We start from the raw sequence: 23137 nt of genomic DNA on the forward strand, positions 1-23137 counted from the left end.
ATTGAGCGCTTATTCTGTGGCAAGCATCGCTCTAACCTTTTCGTATATTTTACTTTTCTTAATTCTCAAAAAAAATCCTACGAGGTAGACACCGTTACTACCCTCACAGATTAAGAAAAGAGACAGACTGTGATTTGCACAAAGTCACAGAAATAAGAAGGGATTCAAACCAAAGTGGTTTGGTTTCCTCCCTCCTTTTTCAGTATTATTTCTCAATTTCGCTATCCACCTCCCTTCCAACTCCCTTTTCTCCTGCCACCTGCCTCTTCTCATAGTAAGTTTTTAAATGTCTGTCAACAGTGTCAAGGGGAGAAAAGGGTGTGGGGGGGCGGGGGGGGCCGAAAGTATGTTTCATTTCTTTTCTCAACATTTGGCTTTATTGTGTTGCTTTTGTAAATGAAAAATTTTAAAGAAAAAATTAACGAATCCTTCCAGTCAATCCAACAAATTATTGTTTACTGGAGGGGCCTGAAAGACTAAACATTCTAAACACATCTGGTCAATTTGACTCTTAACAGTAATTAACATCGTCTTGTGGAAAGAGAGGGAGAGACAGAGACAGGGAGAGACACAAAGAGCTAGAGAGAGAAAGTGAGAAGGCACCATAAAGAAAAACAAGCTTGACCCTTCCACATTTATACTGTGAACCGCCCACAGCTCCCAAGCCTTAAAAGCCAACAGAAATCTAAGGTATGGAGGTCCAGGTCAGAGTAAAGGAAGTTCTCAGAAACTTGGTGCCTTCAACCCCACCCTGGAGGCGGATACACCGCCCGATAAAGACTTTCCAAGTTACAGCTAGTAACGTCCCAGTTCCTGGTTGCCCTTAGCCGCACAATCAACGTTTTTGGATTCTGTACGGAGAGCAGGAAAGGGGGCGAGGGAGCCACCTCCGCGCCACACTCGGAGAGCCGTCTCGCCAGCAGCTCTGTCTCCACCCTCCTCAACCACACGGGGCCGCAGGAGCCCGCGCGAGGACCAGGTAGGCGAGCCCTTTTGTATTCATAGGCTCCAGGAAACGAAACCGAGAGCCATGATTTCCGCGCTGAGGTCGCTCGGAGACCCCTTCCTGGTGACTTTAGAGAAGGTTGCGTAACGAGCTGCGCTGGGCCCTCAAGGGGCCGAGGGGAGGAGAGCAACCGCCCGGCGCCAGGGTTACCCGACCTCGTCTCGCCCAGCGCGGCTTCCGAGAAGCAGCAGCAGCAGCCACAGGTGGGCAGGCGGCGTTCAGCGTTAACAGCAGCGGGGGCGCGGCGCGGCTCCCAGGCCTGGCGCGGGGCTCGGGGGCGACCTGTGCGGGAGGGGCGCGAGGGCTGGCGGGATGTGCTTGCGTCGAGGTTGCGGGGTAGCTGGCGGGGATGTGGGGGGCTGGGTACCCAGCGGCCTCGGGAAGCCGTCCCGGAAGTGGAGCAAGGGAACGCGGAGGGGCCGCAGCTGGCTGGGCGGTACCCCAGGCCAGTAGGAACCCTGCCAATGACAGGGTGTTTCTTGGCTGATAACCGCCTTACAGGCTTGGCTTACCTTTGTACATCTCTTCACAGCGCGGACAGCAGCCTTGAATGAGAGAAAGAGCCTGGGCTCAGAAGTATCTGCCAGCATATTGGCAGTGTTAGAAGGGTCGATTAAGAGAGCCTGTTAGCTGTCATTTAATGGTAAATATTAATTAAGAATATGGCTGAAGCCCAAAACTATGCTAGGCCCGCTGGAACACAGGAAGAATTGGGAAAATAGAGGCGGTTTGTAGCATAGAGACAAAGACCCTTATCTCAGGAATCCACCTGCCTGTCTTTAATCCTGTCTCTACTATTTAATATCTAGGGACTCCATGCCAGTCTTTCATATATGTCCCTTCCTTACGTCATCTCTTAAATTGTGTAACTATTAAAAGAATTACAAGATTTGGAGTATTATATTTGGCAAAGTCCCTATTTCTCCAGGCTTACTATCTGGTTCTCATGTGGTTTTATTTATACATTTATTCCCAGAAGTCCTGGCATGGTCACTTCCCAGTTCCAGGAACAGACAGGAAGCCTAGTTTCTACTCGTTTAGCAATGTTAGGTACATGGTTAGTACTATACAAGTGTCACTTGCTTAGTGTGAAGTGTCAGGTGATTTGGGGTCCTCTCTCCCTTGAACTTTTGTAACAGCAGAGGTTTCTCTTAATACCACTCTGATGAGTATGACACTTTTAGGACTTTGGACACTGACCAGACACAAGGGCTTTTTTGAAATGATTAAATTTCTGCAGTTGGATAGAAAAGTAGCATGTGAAATAGCTAGAGATTAAGCAGACTTCACTTCTGTAAAGGAGGTGTTTTTTTCTGCCTGAGAGGAATAAAATAATTCTGAATCAATAAGCACCAGTAAAATACCTTGTTCGGGACAAGACAGGCCCTGCTCTGGGCTTTGAGAGCTTAGAGTGCAGCTGGAGATACATTAAACATGTATGAACTGTCTCCTGTATACCTCTCCATCCTCATGTCTAATGATCTCACTGTCTTTGGTCTGCAACACAGACCTTATGTTCCCTTGAATGAGACAAGCTCTCTCCAGCCTCAAAACTTCTACCTATGCAATTCCTTAATATCTCACCTCCCCGACACGTCAATGGCCTGGTTGATTTGAGGCTTCCTTCAGCTCTCAGATCTGTCTTTCTTGACAACTCCCCCCCCCGCCCCCGCACCCATCAACTAGTGTCCCGATAACTATTATAACACCATTATATTCATTTATAGCACTTAGGGTATTTTTAATAATATATTGTCTGTCATTTTGTTCTAGTGATTGTTATAGTGGCTTACATGCTCTCTGCCTTCAATCGGTATTCTTTGAAAAAAAAACACAAGCTCTATATTAGGTGAATATTTATATACATATTTATACATGTGCATTTATGTATGTTGTATACACACACACTATTGCACTTTCTTAAATTGCGCTAAATTGAAAAAGCCAAAGTACTGTAGTTCATCAGTACTAATAATCGTGCTTTTTTCATTTTCCAAATTTCGAATTTAGTAAGTGCTTACAAAAACTCTTGCCTGTCCTGGTAAAAACAAAAAGGCCATGAGTAGATTTGAAATTCATAAGAAAGATGCCATAAAGATAGTCTTTTAACAAATTTTACTGAAACTCGACAATTTGAGAGATTTTTTTTCAATGAATCAAAGACATGAATACAAATGACATGAATCACAAATCATTTTAATTCAACTAGTTAGTGAGCTGTATAACATTAAGTAACCATTCACTCTCTGGGCATAGTTTCTTTATTTATAAGGGGGATAGAAAACAACTTAAATTTGTGAGGGAGCTCTGAGAAAGGCTTTTCAGGATGAATAAAGCAACCAAGCTAGGATAACTGACATAAACTTTAACTTTTGTTTCTTTTGTCTTTTTGGTTTACTATTATCATTGTAGAACACTTAACTCTCGGTTGATCCCAGTTTATGTAATATCTACTTTTTTCTTCAAGGTTTATTTTAAAATGCTATCCCAAAGTGGTTCTGAATATTTTTGTTTTGTTTTCCTGAACATAAAATATAGTAGTGGATTTTTAAAGGAAGACTCCCTGGTACCAGATGTTTTGCATTTATAAATTGGTCTCAGCGACCCCACTTCCATCCTATACCTTGCACATATGGTGGACTGATGTACTCAAATGTTCAACAACACATTGGCCCACTTATATGTGTAAACTCATCTGTTTTTGTTCTGCTCATCTTTTACCAAAACCACAGTTCAACGAATGTTTTTGTTCTTAGATGTTAATTAAATCTTTTTAAATGTACAAAATTTACCTATAAATAAGCTGAACAACATGGAAATGATTTTATTTGTGACTTACCTCAGCAAGTGTTGGGTTCTCTACTTCCTGTGCCCAGTTTCTCCCCTCTTCCTAGCCTACTGTCTCATTCTCATTTATTCATAGGAAGTTAGAGATATAGAATTCTGTGATGTTTTTAGAGCAGTAACATTTTGCTAAAGTAATTTAGAACATATATCCCCATCTGATGAAAAAAGTTAACTGCTGTATTCTTAGGCAATTAAGTAAATTTGGATAAATAATCAAATCTAGTTTTGCCTAGTTTATAGACAGGTAGTTTCAGGATTTTCCAAAATGAGCGATGCTTCCCCCTTGGATTCCAGATTTTACAATACTTTTTGAAAGCAATGGGATAGAAATTCCAGGACCCCAAGAGATGGTTAAAGGGTTTCACTGTAATATGAATTGTGGAACCATAACATATCCCTAGTGGTAGAAGTTTATAATTAATTTTCCAGAGCAGCAATGAGCCTTATGATATCTGACTGAATAATTTTAACAGAGATATACTTATATTAAGACAGTATTTGATGTCTTAATCTCCTCAGAACCTCTCACTTAGTAGGAAAAAAGTGTGTAGTAATTGGATTATAATTTACAGTTTTGTATTTGTCTTGAAGCAATTTAGATTCCAGGGGTATGATATATAATATGACTTTATTAGAGACTTCTTTTCTTTTAGTATAGGATAAATATGATTTTCTCTTTTTTGAAGTCTTTTTGGGATTTATTTCTTATAGGAGTAGTGGGAGGCATTATTTAAACGTTATCATGTTAATTAATTAACTAATTAATTCACCCAAGCCTCAACTCAGTCATTTCCAAAACCAAGTGACATTATGTCTTAGCCTCATTAAGTATGAGAAAATCAAAAGATTCTTAAAACAGCAAATGAGAGGACAAGGATGAACATGGTGGAAATCTTCAATCTATAAGGACTTTCTTATAGATTGCACACATACAGGCACAACTGTCACTTAACATTTTGTCACTTAACAGTTGTGCACACATACAGGCACAACTGTCACTTAACATTTTGCACCAGAGTTTACGACATACTGTTTTTCATGCTTGAGATATTATGTAATAGCAAAAATTCTAAAACCTACAAGAGAGTGAGGACTTAGATTTTGTTCTGCAGTAATTTTCCTAGCAAATACTCGTCCTCACAAACCTTTGTTTTAAGACTCAAAATAATGTAACCAAGTAGGAGAGAAAAGAGCAAATATGAACAAATGAGCTCTGTTTTGGGGTCTGTTAATTTTCTCTTCCTTGGATTTCTGTGCAAGGAGGGAATGATCTCTGACCCCAAGAAAGGTAAATACTCCTGTATTCATAGTTGGTACTTATTTGGCAAGAACTTGGGAACTTATGGCACTCCATTGCTTAAGAGCCTCCACCTGTTACTAACGTGAGCTACAGCATGAATTTTCTCTTTCTGGCACATCCTTTCTTTCTGATTGACACTGGACTTCTCAGATTCAAACAACTAAATGTCAGAAAAAAATATCTTCTAATTAAAACTATTTAATTGTTTTAAGTAAAAAAATTTTATTTTAATAAAGTTACACACACACACACACACACGGGATGTGGGGGACTTGCCTGTGTTCCTCCTGTAACAATTTATCCTTAAAATGAGTGCCTTTCTGACATTGTAGACAAGGGGAGAATGATGGAAACAATAGGGACTTAAAATTGCTGTTAAATTGGTTAAAGGCCATAGAATATTTTTTAAACTAATCATATTAAAGAGTGGTGTCCTACGAGCAACAAGGGATAGATAACAACTTTAGAGATGTCCAGTCTAGCATGTTAATTAAGGGATACTACCTATTTGTACTCCAGAACTTTAGTCTTTTAACTTTACAGATCTGTTAAGGTACTCTTAGCATATTTTAAGGTAATAAGTATTACTTTTAACATATAGTCTTTGATCATGGATATAGAGGGATCAGTTAACTTTTATTTACCATTTAAGACAACACAGTAGGAGGATTTAATAAAGTGGCAGCCAAGACTGGAGAGGGCCTGTGCAGTGCAGGGCTGATTTATGTTAGTGTATGAGTGCGAGATAAAACAATTAAGTAACAGAGTTTTTGCCTCATGTGTTAATTGTAATTAACAGGCATACAGGGGGTTGAATTGTAAAGTGGAGAGATAGGGAAAGTAGTGACTGGATAGTAGAAAAGAGTAGGATAGGATCAAGGCACTGGAGGGCTGAAGTACTGAGTACAATATTGTTTTGTTTTGTTTTGTTTTGTTTTGTTTTCTCTAGAAGTAACTAAACACAAAGTTTTGGTTGGATTGTCATGGTACTACAACTATGACAACCCCTGAGAGTGTTCTCTGGCTAAAAGTATGTTTTAAAGCATAGAACAAAGGGTCAGGCCTTTTCAGATTTACTGTTCAAGCTGGACAGAACATGTCCATAGGACACAAAATATCCAGAGATATTTGCAGTAATGTGACCTTATAGATAGCCTTTTTCCTTCTTATGCTGAACCATATCTGGGGCCCAGTCTCACGCTGTCCACCATGTGGGCTGACCCACAACTTCTGGAGTCCTAATTAGAAACATAACAATGGGGAATGGATCAGGACAAAGGGTTTATTTAAAATGACCAGATTCTGATAAACTAGAAAATAAGGGAATATCTTATGCATATGTATGGTTTCATAGTATCTTATTACAACAGTCGTATTTGACCAATAAAATTGTAGACAAGGTATTAACATCAGGTCTTCTTTTTCAGAACTCTAAGTCATGGACAAACAAAGTAAGTCAGTTAAATTAAGTAAATTAAATATTTGCTTTTCTAGTATAATGTTAAATTTGTTGTTAATGTTATTTGTCATATGTTTTATTCAGTCTCTGAAAGGACATAATTTGCTTTGTGTTGTTTATGCTCCAGAATCCAAAGTCTAATTCAGTGTTTTGACTATAGAGAAAATATATACAAATATTCACCATCACTAATTTTTCCTTAAAAAAAATAAAGCCTTTGATAAACCTAAGAAATTTTAGGCTTACTAGAAAATATGTTGTATAATTTATACTGTATCCATCCAGATCAGTTTTCCCTTTTCTATGTGCATCTCATATACATAGAATACTCAAATCATATTAATTAACATAATAAATTTAATATGTCAGTTCATTATAATAAAATACTCAGATACACCCCTGATATATATTTCATAACATGCACATGTGAATAATTTTAATTAAGTACTGATCATTATGTTCTGGCTTTTTTTTTATTCAAGAAAATTCTAAATAAATTGGGTATGACAAAGCATATAATAAAATACTTTCTCTGTTTAAAACTGAGGTTCTGGAGAGAAAAACAATACATATGGGGGAAAATATGAAAAATAAAATTGTGTTTTCTGAAAGGATTTAGAATATGTTTATCTTTGTTTAGATAGCCAAAGATATTTATTTCTCACTACAGTGTCAGCCTTGCTACATATAATATCATTTATTAGGACCAGAAACCTCAGCTTTCCTTCAGGAAGTTTCGTGATCTTCTCTTAATGTTTGCTTTCTTAATTTAATTTTTTTTTTTTACAAAACTCAAAGCCTTTTAAATGTAAATTTATATAGTATTAAGCTGTTTTTCTTGCTGTAAACTTTAGGATGCTTCAAATCACTTGAGAAACATTCTTTTGGCCACAGTCATTGTTACCTTTTAACTCTTCCATTTTATATATATAAATTGTGGGTGTATGTATGCATAAATTAAAATGGAATGCATATATGTATATAAATATAAATAAAATAGCTTTACCACAATGTGACAGTCCTATGATTTTATAAATTATTTTAAGTTGTATTTCACAAATCCATCCAAAAAATTATATGCTCTTTGGTCTACCTGACCATTTGCCAATTCATGTTTTTTCTCTTTGTATGAATTTCCACTGAAAATTTCTGACACCTGGATCATTGCTCTAGTACCAAAACCCCAGATATGAGCTCTGATTTCTTAAATCTGTTAGGTCATGGACATATGTGTGTTTACTATTGTTCAAACAATGATGCCTATTGAGAATTGCCAAAATGTGACATATATCTTTTAAGGATAAGTCTTTAAGTAAAACTTGAAATGTGTTGTCTTGAGATCTGTTGAGTTCACGATCCTGTCATCTTCAACACAGGTTGGGGGCAGAGGCTGTGGCAGAGCCTTGAGAACTAGAGAACTAGGAACTAGGCCCCTCAACTGAAGCTGAGAAACAGAGGAATAGTTGAGATCGAATGGCATGTGGTATTTCAGAGATCTGTGATAATTCAGGGTATCCTGCAGTGTCTGTTCAGAAAAAAGCCATCATGGAAGTAGAGGATTCTCTGTACCCTGATTTTGGATAGTCTCCAGGGACTCCATTCTGCTGACATTATTATGAAGCCAATTGAATGGAGGAGAAAGGGGGCCCACAGTCCAGCCTTCCTGCCAAAACCACATGTGTTGAGTGGTCTTTGAAGATTCATGAAAGAGAAGCATACAGGAAAAGTATCATGAAAAGTTTGACCAACTTTTTCTTCTATATTCATGCTATGTCTCCATAATTCAAAAAAAATTTTGAATTTACAGTTAGTAAGTCATAAGGAAAGAGAAGAGAACATGGTATAAGTGTAGTGTCCACTGGACCAGAAGTTCCATAAAGGCAGAACCAATGTAGCCCCAGAGCCTAACTCATGGGTGACACAGGAGACTCTCAGTAAATATTTATTGTCTGGCTGCTAAATGAATGACTAGAGATACACAAATATGAAGAACTAGAGTTGAACCATTTGTACGTATATTAAGATTATTTTAGGCACTTTGATTAGCAGATAACAATGTTTAATGTGTTAGTTTATTGTAGTTAAGTCAGTCATGATTTGTATAGGCCAAAATCAGTCATATATTGGAATTTCCTAGTTCCAGAGCAAGCATCAAAAGGATATTTCAATACAGAAATAGATACATTATTTTAAATATTTAAAAAATCCCTATAGTAATGATTATAGATATCTTTAAAATCATCCATAATCCTTCTATTACCATCCTCACATCCACCTAGTTTTATTTATCTTTTTCTTCACAGTCTATAGTGGTTTTAGAACAATATTTTTTCTAACACCAACAAAATCAGAGTATGGAAGTGAACACTCATCAGGCATATTTGAAAATTAGAAATTCAATCAACCCTGGTAACTCAACTCTCTTATGATATTTAAAAGGGAATTTGTTTGAAACAGGATTCTACTGCAAAATAACTCTGATAACAGGCATAGCTTTTGTTAAGAGAAGAATTCACTTTCTTTCAATATAGCACAAGATCATACAAATGAAACTTATCTATAGACATTGTATTTTTCTTCCTAACATATATTTTATTGAAGCAGATATATGTTTACCTCTTCTTGGGTTACAGATGCGCAAATGAATGCTTCTCACCCAGGAACAAATTCACCAGCTGAGTATCCTCCTCAAAATTCTCCAGCAGCATTCCAAGGTAAAATATTTGTTTAAAAAATAAAAACCAAAATTAATCAATTGCTGTTATTTCCCAAAGGGTATGTTTCTGTCTGTATTTATTGCAATAGTGCATTTTGTTAAAAGTGCAATGATGAACCTGGGAGCTAGTTCTTGATTTGTGTGTTGACTATATATTATCATAAATATATTTGAAGTAATACTTATACAAGATAGTAATGGTATAGAGTTATTAAAAATCGTAATGAGTTTACACTTAGCCAATGAAATATAAAGCTGCATATAACTTAACTCCCAAAATATACATATTAAATAAAATACCTAGTGGGTTGCCTATAGTCTAGTCTTTGCACTATAGCCAGTGAGCTTAAAATACAAATCTCTTCATATTACAGAGAGTATTCAGACTCTATTGACTTCCTGTTGCTTTTAAGCTAGAGGCCAATATGTTTAATTTGGCCACCAGGTCCTGGAGTCTCCCTTACCTTCTCTTTAAGTGCCACTTAAACTATCCTTATATTTTTATTTTATTTATTTATTTATTTATTTTTTGCTGTCCTAATTTGATGTTTTCTACTTCCTTACCTTCCATATTGCTGATTTGATTCTCTGCTTTATCAAATTTACTCTTGATTCCCTCCAATGTATACTTTATTACAGTTATTGCATTCTTCATTTGTGGTTGCTTTTTGTATATGTTTTCTATCTCCATTTTTATGTGTCCTATCTGCTGAAGTTTTCACTAAGATCATTGAGTATCCTTATAACCAGCATCTTAAACTCTGCATCTGGTAGATTACTTGTCCCCAAGTAATCTTTTCCAGAGCCTTGTTCTGTTCTTTCATTAGGACATGTTTCTTTGTCTCCACATTTTGGCTGCCTCCCTGTGTTTGTTTCTATATATTAGGTATAGGTGCTATGTCTCCTGGTCTTGGTAGAGTGGCTTTATGTAATACGTGTACTATGGATTGACCCTCAGGCTATTTTATTGTTTGGACTAGGCATGACTATAGTGGAGGAGCTGCTGTTCTGGGGCTGACCCTACAGAGCAGAATTTGCCCTAGCAGGACTCTGATGCCTGCCAAGTTTACCCTTTCATTGAGTCATTTGTGAAAATAGCTAGGTGATACTCAAGCTCAGTCTGGTGGTGCTAGAAAGCGATCTACAGATGTCATCCATCTGTGCTAAGCTTGAAGGTCCTGGGACAGGCTAATCTGTGAACCGAGGCTGGCTGCTACTAATGCCGGGCTTGGTGTTGCTTAGCAAGAGATATGGGACACACCAGGAGAGATGCTTCCTGTTTGGGGTTTGTGAACCTTTGAAAGATTTTAGGAAAGTCCACATAATGAGCCAACACAGCTCATTTTTATGGAAAAACCACTGGAATCAGTTTGAGTGGGACACAAGTTGGGTGAGATGGGTTCTCAGGTAATCACAGAGGTGAGACAGTCAGTGTTAGCCCAGTTGATGGAGACTAAGATATGGTCTGCAACCCAAAAATGGGGAGGGCTCAACAAAGGAATGATATCTTCTGCCAGCATTTCTGCTCCTACAGCTCCCGCCCTCAAGCCAGACAATTCAATTCCTTCATGTGTGTCCATGGTGCCTTTTAAGCTACTTTCTCAGTGTCGGAGCTTAGTCAGTCAGTCCATGGGCTGGCTCTTTAAGAAGAACACCTGGGACTGTTACAGCTCTCTGTCTCAGCCAGCCATAAACTCTGTGGGTTTTCACAGCCAGAAGTTCTGGATACTCCTTTTCCTAGCACTTGTGCTCCGGCATGAGGAGTCCGTTATGCACCTGGGACCCTTCACTCCTCCCAGGGGGAACCTCTGCTGCCAAGATAATCCACCCCATTCTCAACTTCCAAATGGGTTGGGACCAACCCATTTCACATCTCCGCCTCTCCTACCAATCTCGAGGTGGCCTCTTCTGTATATCCTTAATTATAGGACTTCTGATCAGCTAGATTTCATGTAATTTTCCTTGACGGTTGTTCTGTAGGTTAGTTGTAATTTTGCTGTGATATCGAGAGGGGGCCAGCACTCGTTTACCTACTCCGTCTTCTTAACTGTCCAAAGCTATAGTATTTAAAAGAAATTAGCATATGTTTTCTCTATTCAAAGTCTTACTTTTAATGGTGTATATATTTTTCATCAGTGTTCCATTTAAAAGTATTTATAAATTGCCTATTCTAAGTATTAAATTTTGCAAGGCCTTCAGTGTTAAAATATTGTGGAACACAATTCTTTGAAATTATATTGCATTCCTATGGAAGTCCTACTCTGTGCACTACACATATAAGCTTGTGAAGCTTCACTGTAGTCAAAATTCATGTGGACAATAGAGTATACACTTGTATATTTTTGTCCTCTACTATGCTTATTAAATACTTAAGACAATTTTCCCATTACAACTTCTTACCTTCCTTGGTTCTCGAACTGTTTTTCCAGAGAGCTGAAGGTCCTAAAATTTGAAATTTAGATTTGTCACCTAAATATCATAATAGACTGTTTTGTTTGGGCTTGTTTTCTTCTGTTTTTTTTTTTTTTTTCTTTTTCATGTAGAGATTGTTAGGATTAGAATATACTGTGGTTAAAACTTCAGGGAAGTTGTGAACCCAGGAAATTACCTGAACAGTACTGGAAGAAATGACATGCCTTTACTTCTATATCAGGGTTTCTCAAAAGCAGCACTATAATATTTTGGAATGAGTAATTCTTTCTCTTTAGGGTGCTCTCTGGGCATTTTAGGATATTTACTAGCATTCCTGACCTTTATTCACCAGATGTCAGTATCATCCTTCTCTCTAGTTGTAACAGCCAAAAACATCTCCAGATCTTGCCAAATATGCCTTGAGGGGGGCAAAACCATTCCCAGCTATACATACAGGAGATACCATTTGTAGGAATTCCAGAATTACTTTTTTTTTTTTTTTTTAATAGAGATCTTGGTTCTAAAACTTCTGGCTGAAAACCTTTATTTTGGGCCTTCTACTCAATGTCACCTCTCTTTTCCATGAAGACGTTCCATAACGTTTATATAAATGACTCTAGATCATTGTTGATTTTCTTTTCCATTCTTAGGTTTCAAGCATATTTTCTAGTGATTTTCAAATGATAAGAGTAAGACTTGGGCCAACTCTATTCAGTTCTAAACCCTTCAGATGGAAACTGTACATGAAACCACAGATATTTCATTGAAAAATTTTTCTGAAAAATAAAAATAAACTTTAAGGTTCATAGAAACAGGAATTCTAAACTGAAATTTCAGTTTGCAGATAAATGAAGTAATCCTAAAAAAGCCAGTGATTCCATTTTTCAATGCAGTTACAAATTATTTCACTTGTTCATATTTCAGGACCTCCAGGACATACTGGCTACCCAGGCCCCCAAGCTGCCTTTTCTGGGACACAGACTGGCTACCCTGGCCACCTGGGTGCCTATCCTGGAACCCAGGTGGGCTATCTTGGCACCCAGACTGGCTATTCAGTCCCACCACCTAGCTATGCCGGTGCTGGCCCAGTGGGCTTTCTTGTTCAACACCAACCCATGTACCATCACCCAGGTGGACCTGCAGGAGTACCATGGATGCCAGCACCACCACCTCCATCAGACTGTCCACCAGGGTTGGAATATTTAAGTCAGGTAATTTAAATACATAAAACAATCCTAAAAAAAAATAATAATAATAGCATTCTGCTTCCATTTTACTTAATGTGATTAAAAAATGACAAATTCACAAAAGACTGAAATGGTAAAATAGTTTTGTTTGCTAAGTAATTACTCTGATTCCTCTAAGTCAAGTTTACTTTTAAAGTAAAATACAAATGTCTTAGGAAATTGTGTTTTCTATGATCTTGAATATAATCTATGATAATAGCCTCTAACAAACATACCATCTTCCAGGCTCTGTTTCTAAGTATATTATAAATGTTAACCCCTTTAATCCTTTTAGAAACTCTACGATATATAGGTGCTAATCTTATCATTACTTTATAGAGGAGAAAGCTGATGTTATGGAGAAGTTACATAATTTGCTCACTGTTAAAACACTAAGGAAGTGGGAATGGCTTTTTACTCCCGGAATCTTGGTTCTATATCCCATGCTCTTTAATCCCAACACTGAGTAATTTTCTAGAAGTTAGAAAAAACATCCAACTCAATTTACTGTTCAGTTTCATTAAGTGGTGCCAAAAAAATATTTTGTATGTGCTATAACTCGCTTTTTATTATAATTAATAAAATTACATTTTTATGATGCTTTGGTTCTTTGAAAGACTCAATATTATTAATTCTATCAATAAAGTAAGAAATCCTTAATTTTAATGTAGTGCATGATAGTTTATCTCAGCAATTTGAGGTTTTATATTTGGTGTTAGAAATCTGGTAGGTAAAGTAGGAATATGAAATTCTATGTGTTTGGTCTATAAACCAATATTCCTATGAAATTCAACAGTTTTAAATGAATTAGCTTTCTTATTCATGCTCTGCACTAGTTTAATTTCCCACAATTTTCTTGGGAAGCATATGCCATGAGAAATTACAGCAATTCATAAACTCTCTAAGAAATACCCTAAATAGACTTTTTTTTTTTGATGTCTTACAAAACCTATAGAGAAAGTTATCACCTATTACAAATAATACCAACTACACTTAAAAAGGAAATATTATATTTGTAAAAGCACATTTTAAATGTATAAAAAGGTCTTAATATTTCTTATGTCTTTTCTAGAAGGAACTTTTTTTTCTAATTTATATAAGGATTCTAGTGTAAGTCAATTTTATATGACCTGAATTTGCCCACATAGTGAGCATATTCAGTAGATTTTTTTGATTAAAACTATATTAACTTTAGTTACACCTAGAAGTAATATAAATTCTCATTGAATATTGATACGCTTTGATATATATTGATAATTGATGATATACATTTTTAATATATAAGAACTGTAATGTTATTTTGGTTGGCTTAATAAACGTGATATAAAATTTACAGCTTAATTTTTTTTTTAACTATAACAGATAGATCAGATACTGATTCATCAGCAAGTTGAGCTTCTGGAAGGTATGTATTCTTTAAATTGATTATATTTCTGGAAAGAGAAGACATTTTTTCAGAAAAAGGCATATCAACAACCACAAATATAACACTTTCACTGATGTAGAATGATTAAGTCTGGTTACTACAAATGTCTCTCATCATGATAATGAAATGATGATAATTATCAGCAGCTTGTTTCTTGAAATTAGGAAGCAAGTGGTAAAATACTATTATTCTGGGCATCTGTCCTCATGATATAGATCCTAACTAGCAGAAAACCAATCAAAACTTACTTCTACTCCCCACTTCTCTCTAGAGATCATTTCAGTGATTTATCACTTTACCTGACTATCACTTCAGTTGTTTTCTCCCCAATTTGTGATAAACTTGAGATCGGCGCAGAGCCACATGCAGTAGTACAGATACCTTAGTATACTTCCAAAGTGAATACATTTTTTTGAATATGGATGTGTATGTTTAGAAAAATCACGATCCTGAGTTTAGATGAACCCAGTAAATCCTTTACTCCGTGGGCTGTGGATTATCACCTTGGATGCTGGAGGACACTAACCAGCAGGCCTAGAGACTGGCTTCCTAGAATAACACTCTTATATTCGAGCCTGACTCCAACATATGTCCCCTTGGGTCCAGTGCGCCTCATATATAAGGAAAACTTCGGAAGCCACTAGATGTTTCAGAACTCCTTCCAGAAGAAAGAGAACCTGACTAGATTCATAAACCAGTATTTGTCTTCTAGATATAGAGGTTAATGAAAACTCTGCTAGTTTTTAAACTATATCAATTAAATCCTTCTTCACCTCTCTGCAAATTTATTTCTACTAGTAGAATTTATAATAGTTGGTAATAGATTTGGTTAGAATGTACAATTATCTATTGTTTTTAGATTACTTAGAATATATGTTGTTAGATATTGATAATGTTCTCATTTTTGTTTGTTTAAACTAAGATTTTTCTGGAAATGAGCACTTCGATGTTGGATAATTTGTATTCTAAATTTTTTTGATGTTTTATACTTAGAGGATTAAATTTATAGATTATAATACCCTCCAAAATACCCTATACATGATGTAGTACTTTATTCATAGTTTTTAGATTTATGTTTTATATATTTAAAATATATATGCATTAGTCACGAAATACTAAGTTCCAAATTTAGTACTTATCAATTCTTCAGTTTTTTAAAAGGTATGTCTTTAATTTTTTTTGTCTAAAATTTAAAGTCTATATTTTAACATTGAGTAGTATAAAGTGATGTATATTAGTTAATTTTTAGAATCTGAGACCTTTCCAATTAAATACTTAATAAACAATAGAGACATAGCCATAGAATTCATGGGTTGTTTTTCATTATTTAAATAACTATAAGGAAACAGTGATGCAAAAATCCATTTATCTCAATTTACAGATAAGCAGGCTGAAAATTTTTGAGATTTAGCTGCTTAATGCAACACATAGGTGATACATCTCATCTCATGGATCCATTTAATTTTTTTCTCACAAAACATTTGACTGGCAGATGTTGAGGTCTAGGGTGGTGCTAATGGAAGCAGAGTCCAGGGCCTGTGTGAGTCAGAGCAAAGACATTTAAGGGAGGTCATGGTGATAGAACTTGTAAAGGACATTTCTTTCTGAATAAAAGTACATCCACACACATATTAGAGAGCAGTTTTTGTCTCCATATATTTCTTTTAGTCACTTGTTATTCGAGTGGCTTATGACATCTTATTATCCAAGTCAATGAAGGCTATGGACAAGTGGGACCACAAATTGCCTCCTTCTGGCTTTAGCCAGGAGCAGATTCAAACGGTTGATTTCATATGAAAAGACCTTTGGTAGATACCAGGTGGGTGTCAGTATTTAGCATATCTCTGTTTCTAATGATGAAGACATTAGACCCTCTAAGGTAGAGTACAGTTAGGATGCCAGGGGTCTACATAAACTGTGAGTTGTAGCCTTGGTTACCAAGCACCTTTATGCTTTGTTGAATACCCATCTCTCACTTCTGAACAAGTACGGCTGCTCTAAACAAGGGTGCCCCGGGCCCAATATGATGTTCTAATTCACCTTCCATTTTCACTCTCTCCCTTTTTACATGTGTGCATTGAGAGTCAACACTTTAATTACCTTCCTTCACACAGTGCACAAAGATAAGCCATGAAGATGGTATAAAACAAAATCTCTGGCCAATTTATTTAAAATACGATTTCATAGAGCATAAACATAGCTATCATCCTCTATCCCCGTCTTCACTGAGTATCTAAAAACTATACCAAGCACATGGACAAACTGTTTACATACACCTAGCATGACTGTGACCATCTGTAGCATTGACCATCCCTCAGCAGGAATGTCTCCCTTTCTGACATGGGTGTATGGAATTAGGAAGATATGAGTTTTCTTTTCCATACCTCATAAAGGAACTCTTAACTTCTCTATACGTTAATACCCTCTCCTCCTCTCTTCTTTGCCATTTTTTTCTCTTTCTGACTCATTTCTTTTTTCTCCCTGTGTTGCTTAAAGTATCATCTAAAAATGGTACAACTGTATATTATAGTATCTTAGGATAGATTCAGTATTCTTTTAACATAATGATCCTCTTTTATACTTTTAGTCTTAATAGGCTTTGAAACAAATAACAAATATGAAATTAAGAACAGCCTTGGACAGAGGATTTACTTTGCAGCAGAGGATACTGATTGTTGTACCCGAAATTGCTGTGGAGCTTCCAGACCTTTTACCATGAGGATTCTTGATAATATGGGCCGAGAAGTCATGACTCTGGAGAGACCTCTAAGGTGTACCAGCTGTTGTTGCCCCTGCTGCCTTCAGGAGGTCAGTGAACAATTTTCTAGGTAATTGTAAAATAGTTCAACAAGAATTTTCACCCTTTTGCTGAAGCCAAATAATCAAATGGGATTTAAGGAAAATTGATCCACAAGCTATTGGTTTATGCTCAAGAATAAATAGGAGGAAGGATAGCAGATGAAAAACAATGAGAAGTTATCCCTATGTCCCTGAGAATTTTGTCTGGTAGGATTGTGCATCTGCTCAGAGACCAGACTTCTCAATCTTCAAGAAGGGCTGGGACAATAAAGCACTTGGTCAAGTCCCTTACTTGAAATGATCATAGACAATATCCAAGAATACAGTTCGTGGAGCAAGTATACAGAAGAATGAGGGAAAAAAGAGATGTATTAATCTAACAATTTGACCAACCCGTTATGGAGCAAACCTAAAAGAGAGCTGCTCTGAGAAATCTCAACTCCTGTGTTTTTTGGTTCTCCATTCAAAAAAAAAAAAAAAAAAAATGAATGTATTTGAGTCTCTTGTGGTAAATATATACTAATTGTGAGTACCTTTAGTTTCATAATGGCCAGCTGTGTATTTCATATTACTTGTCAGCCCACCTATAGAGAACATAGATCTCAGGATACAGAGATTTTATAGGAAAGTTGACCTTTGCCTATATCTCTATTGGCCTGAGACCAGCTCTTCCTGGTAAGTCATTCCACATAAGTAGCTGGGAGGCCATGATCCAGAGACACAAGCACATAGATATTTGGAGTGTAATATTGCACTTGCTTTAAAAATATAACTGAAGTTATTCATACTTAATTATTTTGTTTTCCATGTCATTTTGGTTAGGTATGGTAGTATCCATCCATTAGGATATCTGAGCAAAATATGAGAGTTTGATGGAATATGGTCTAAAGGTAAAGAATACATTAAAAAGCATTATCTATTGATCTTAAACAGTAGCACTGGAAGTCTTCCTTTACACGTGATCATACTGAGGTACTGTCTGGGTCACCCAGCTAAGTAACACAGCCAAATTTCCCGGCCCCATTTTCTTTTCATTATAGCATCACTGCAACACATATTTGAAAATGGCAATGATCAGAGTTCTGTCCATACATCCAAACCACTGTTTTTAATGGAGTTAGAGAAAAGAGTTCCTTAATAATTTACACATTTTTTATTAATATAGAAATTTCAAAATGTACAAGGCTGGTAGAGCAGTGCTTAAATGTGTTGAGACTATGGGTGTAGCATGCCCGAGTTTGTGGCTCATCTCTTCTACTTTCTATCTATGAAATCTGATACAGGTTAATGAATCTTTCTGCTCCTCGGTTACTTCATCTATAAATAGGGATGATGATACCAACCTGGAAGACAAGTTATAAATCAAGTGGTGCTTAGAACAGTCTCTGAAATTTACAGAGTATTCAGTAAATGAGAGTTATTATTAGACATTATTGTCATTACAACTTATATGTGTTCTTTTGCCTTTTAGATAGAAATCCACGCTCCTCCTGGAGTACCTATAGGGTATGTTACTCAGAATTGGCACCCATGCCTGCCAAAGTTTACTGTTCAAAATGAGAGGAGAGAGGATGTACTTAAAATTGTTGGTCCATGTGTTGTATGCAGTTGTTGTGCAGATATTGATTTTGAGGTAAGAGATGTGATCATCTTTTATAGATTTTGCTTTCCTAATGTAAGAATTATATATGTATATCCTGATATCTCAAGAGGGAACCAATGTGCTCATATATTTAATTTTGGTCAAAAACGGTGGTCATTTCTGTCATTGAACATCAGTGTTCATTATGCTAAATGAAAAAAAGAAAAGTAGAGCCCTGTAGTCAAATAAATATAAGTAAAACATCTAACATCTAAATGTGGTAGTTTTTGTATGGAAGTACAGTATATTATCTATTTTCAGTAGAACCTTTGTCAGTGTAGTCTGACTTCCAAAGCATGTGGATCCCTCCTTAGTTTGAAACACAAGCTGCTAGTTAGTGTTCATAGCACTCTTTAGTAGGTTTGACATCTTTGAGTTCCTACAAAAAGGCCAATTATGCAAAGAGAGTTTTAAAGAAGGTAGTGTAAGACATATTACCCAATAATGCTTCTCTATGGTCTCTCCTTTATCTTTATATTAAATTTGATCATTAGAAACCACAATATAACTGTGTATTTACGATATGGAGAAATTTCATTACGGCAGTTTTCCAACAGATGGCCTAGCCTGATAGCTCACATTATTTAATTGCGAATATTAAAAGTCTGGTGATTTTAGAACTTAATCTTGATTTTCTCACTCTATTGGAAAATCAGAAAATGTGGTAAAGTGGACCCACATTTCTATAAATGGGGCAAAAAAGTCTGAACCTGAGTAGTGCTGCCCCCTTGTGATAATATGTGGGAACTCTGCCAATCACCTTTGACTTCCTAAGGTTTTCCACTATCCAACTTCACTCTTTTATAGTAGTATCTGCCTGGAAATTAGTCACATGATATTCAGTTCCTCTTTTAGATGCCGATCATATGAAAATGAATTTTCTTTGTCATTGACTTAGGATTCTAATGAGCGAGACAGGCATTCCAAGAAAACACATGTGATTTAATAGAGGCTTTATGAACACTCTTAAAATGGAATATGGATTGTGGGGTGAGGGATGTATACTATGTATGTGTAAAGACTTTATAGGTTTATGTATAATAATAGTTCTATGTAGAGATTATCATTTCTATCAAAGATCCAGAGGAGTCAAAGAAAATTGTTCTTTTAGGGAATATTAGCACAAGTTTAGATACTATATTTTATTTATGGAAAATAAGTGAAGATACTGGAGAAGCAAGTCCAAAGGGATCGTGAAACCCTTACATTTAATGCTAAAGAATTTAGAAGTCATCCAGCAACCATTCTGAATGGATACCTTAGAACATATATTATATGTAATAAATTAACTTCCCTCCTGTGCATTTGGAATGGTTCTACTAAGTAACATTTTTGAGAGAATTGAGAAACTAGTCTCTTGAAATGTTTTCAGGCTATATAATGAGAAGTTTGAAGGCAGAAATTGTCAATATGAGGGACCATTATGGAACATGATTTCCATTTGGGTGTCGGTGGGCACGGCAACTTGGGTGTAGAAACACAGCAAGTATAGGCAGCATTCTAAAGGAAGAAATAATTCGAGAGACATTTAATAAGTGTACAAAGTAGAATTACTTACAGATTTGATGTCAGTTGAGGATAAAAGAAAATTTGGATATTATTCTGATGTCTGAGGATTAAGATGCTAAATGAATACAGTGCCATTGGCCCAGTTAAAAATCTTGGAAGAGAAATAGTTGATTTGTGGAAAGCTAATAGTGTGTAGTTGAATTGTATTGGATTTCAAGTATGTAGAGGGAAAAGTTGAGGGGTTTGTAGCATGCCGATGGTAGTTAAAGCCATGATAAGATTATTCCAAGGGAGAATAGAAGGAAGATAGGTAGAATCTCTATCCCATGGAGACGATAAGGGAATCTGTGTCCTTCCAGGACTCTTGGTAAAACAGGCAAATCAATATGCCTACATGAAACTGATACTCCAGTTCACCCTGCTAGATGAGTTTAGTGTCTGAATTCATACCACTGTTTCATACCATGGTTTAGCAATCTAAAATCATAGAAATTTATCCTGAGTGGTGATACAGATGACAGAGTCAAATGCAAAAACCCACTAGGACATCGATCACCAAAGGCACCTCTATTCCTACAGAACAAGCCCTATCTTCACGTGAGCAGATTCAAAAATTACCAACGGCTCAAAGAGCTACTCCACCCGGAAAAAGCTGCATGTAATACTACAATCTGCAATCGATCCTATAGGAAATACCTAAGTAAACATTAAAGAGACAAAACAAGAAACATAACAGGAAGAATGAGACTAAAGAACAGGAAAACAAACCAAATAGAACCTCCAGAAATGAAGAAAAGTCATTGAGAAAACTTCATTGGAAAAGATGAGCTGCAAATTAGATACAGATGAGGAGAAAATGCTTAACTGGATGATTTATATGAGGAAAATATACAGGGGAGATACAAATTGGAAGGGACAAAATAATTGAAGGGACAGGAAGCTAGAGTAAACTACTCTTGCATATGCCAAAGAGGAGCTACAGAAAAGGACAATACAGAGAATGTGTTGAGATAATATTCAAGTAGATAAATGACTAAAAATCTTGCCAACTTGATGCTATGTATCCTCAGATTCAGAAAGCACAGGGAGTTCTGGGTAAGAAAGAGAAACGACATCTAGATACAGCTCAGATAAATTACAAACATCAAACTAAAAAAGGAAATTTAAAATCAGCAATGTGTAGGGGGGAAGGTTACTTCTAATATCTAATTCCCTTACCATTAAGGATTTTGAGCATCATTTTAGGTTTACTGGCTACTTGTATTTGTTCTTTTTGAATTATCTATCCATGTACATTGCCTGTTTTTTCTATTAGATGGTTTACTCTTCCTTTGTCAATTTATGTATTTAATTTGTGTGTTGAAGATGTCAACTCTGCATCTGTCTTTTGATTTGAAAATATTTTCCACAGCTATTTTTTTCTGGACTTTGTTTATGAGATATAAAGATATCACATAGAAAATTTAGATCTCATGTAGTCAAATATATCTATTTTAATAGCTTTGTGTTTTCCTGCCTTAATAATGAAGTTCCCTCCAATCTTACATTTTATCTATTTTTTTTCTCTTTTACATTAAATTTCTAACTTACTTGGAATTCTATTTCTGCAAATTGAATCACACTTTTTTTTTAATTCAAATATCTATATAACTGTGTCTTCACAGTTTATTAAGTACACTATTAATTCCTTGCTAAAATAAAATACCATACATTAAATTCCCATAAGTAATGGGATCTATTTTTAGATTCTCTCCTCTAGTGCACTGATCTATTTGTTCCTACAGCACTGCCTTATGATTTAACTATGATGATTTAATGATATACCCTATATCAGGTCATAGCTAAGCAGTCGCTTAATCTTCTTCATTGTATTTTCTTGTTATTATTAGCTATTTCCTTTCCTATACACATTAAGTCCATTTCATTCAATTTTTCTAATGTTAGAATCCAATTCACATAATATTACATTTGTTTGTAATTTTTTAATTAACATAGTTATGATGCTAGACCTGTCTCATCTCAGAAATGTGATCTTTTTATTTATTCCTACCTAATTTTGTAATCTTGAGAAGGATTTATAGTTTTTTTCATATACATCCTCTAATTTTTATTAATCTATTGCTAATTTATAGGCATTATCTCTATTAAGGAACATTATTTATATTTTTAGGTACTTATTGTTACTGTAGAGAAAAGTTATTCATTTTTTATTCCCTTTTATGCAGTCATTTGACTGGATTTAAGTATTAAATTTAGAAGTCTTTTTGCCATATTTCTTGGTTTCCTAGCTATAAAATCACAGAGCAAACAAAATCATTTTAGCTCTTCTAATATTTATTAACCAATTAGCTCATTTTCTTTTCCAGCCAACTTCTACAGCAATGCCGAATAATAATGCCAGTTGTGGGAATACCTACCAAGTTTATGATTTTAACTGAAATAGCAAATGTTTCATAATTTAGAAATATAGTGCTTGCTATTTTTCATAGTATTTTATATTCCTATTTTTCCTAGAGCTGGTATCAGCAAAATTAACTTTTTGTGTGTGTGAAAGACAAGACAGAAAACATATAGAATTAATGTTGCAACTATTCAACTCAGCCATTGTACATAAAGTCAAAACAATACATAAATACTGGGTGTAACTGTATCCTAATAAAATGTTTATAAACATTGACTAAATTTAGCGCATTAGCCATTGTTTGCTGAACCCTAGCCTAGATTTTTATTAAGAATTGATCCCTAACTTTCTAAAAGTCTGAGTACCATAATGGTCACGAGTACAGACTCTGGAA

General features: G+C 35.8%; 1 protein-coding gene across 1 annotated transcript in view; it reads left to right on the plus strand.

The window, feature by feature from the left end:
* The first annotated feature begins 985 nt into the window (after nucleotides 1-985).
* Nucleotides 986-23137, plus strand: part of PLSCR1 (phospholipid scramblase 1) — a 27959-nt gene continuing 5807 nt past the window's right edge. Inside the window, exons 1-7 of the mRNA XM_011364435.2 lie at nucleotides 986-1209; nucleotides 6581-6604; nucleotides 9246-9326; nucleotides 12665-12951; nucleotides 14329-14371; nucleotides 16980-17200; nucleotides 18663-18824. Of these exons, the coding sequence (XP_011362737.1) occupies nucleotides 6592-6604; nucleotides 9246-9326; nucleotides 12665-12951; nucleotides 14329-14371; nucleotides 16980-17200; nucleotides 18663-18824 (807 nt within the window). The 5' untranslated portion in view covers nucleotides 986-1209; nucleotides 6581-6591. The remainder of the gene's footprint in view (nucleotides 1210-6580; nucleotides 6605-9245; nucleotides 9327-12664; nucleotides 12952-14328; nucleotides 14372-16979; nucleotides 17201-18662; nucleotides 18825-23137) is intronic.

The sequence above is a fragment of the Pteropus vampyrus genome, unplaced genomic scaffold (genome assembly GCF_000151845.1).
Source record: "Pteropus vampyrus isolate Shadow unplaced genomic scaffold, Pvam_2.0 Scaffold97, whole genome shotgun sequence".
In the NCBI taxonomy this organism is placed as follows: domain Eukaryota; kingdom Metazoa; phylum Chordata; class Mammalia; order Chiroptera; family Pteropodidae; genus Pteropus; species Pteropus vampyrus.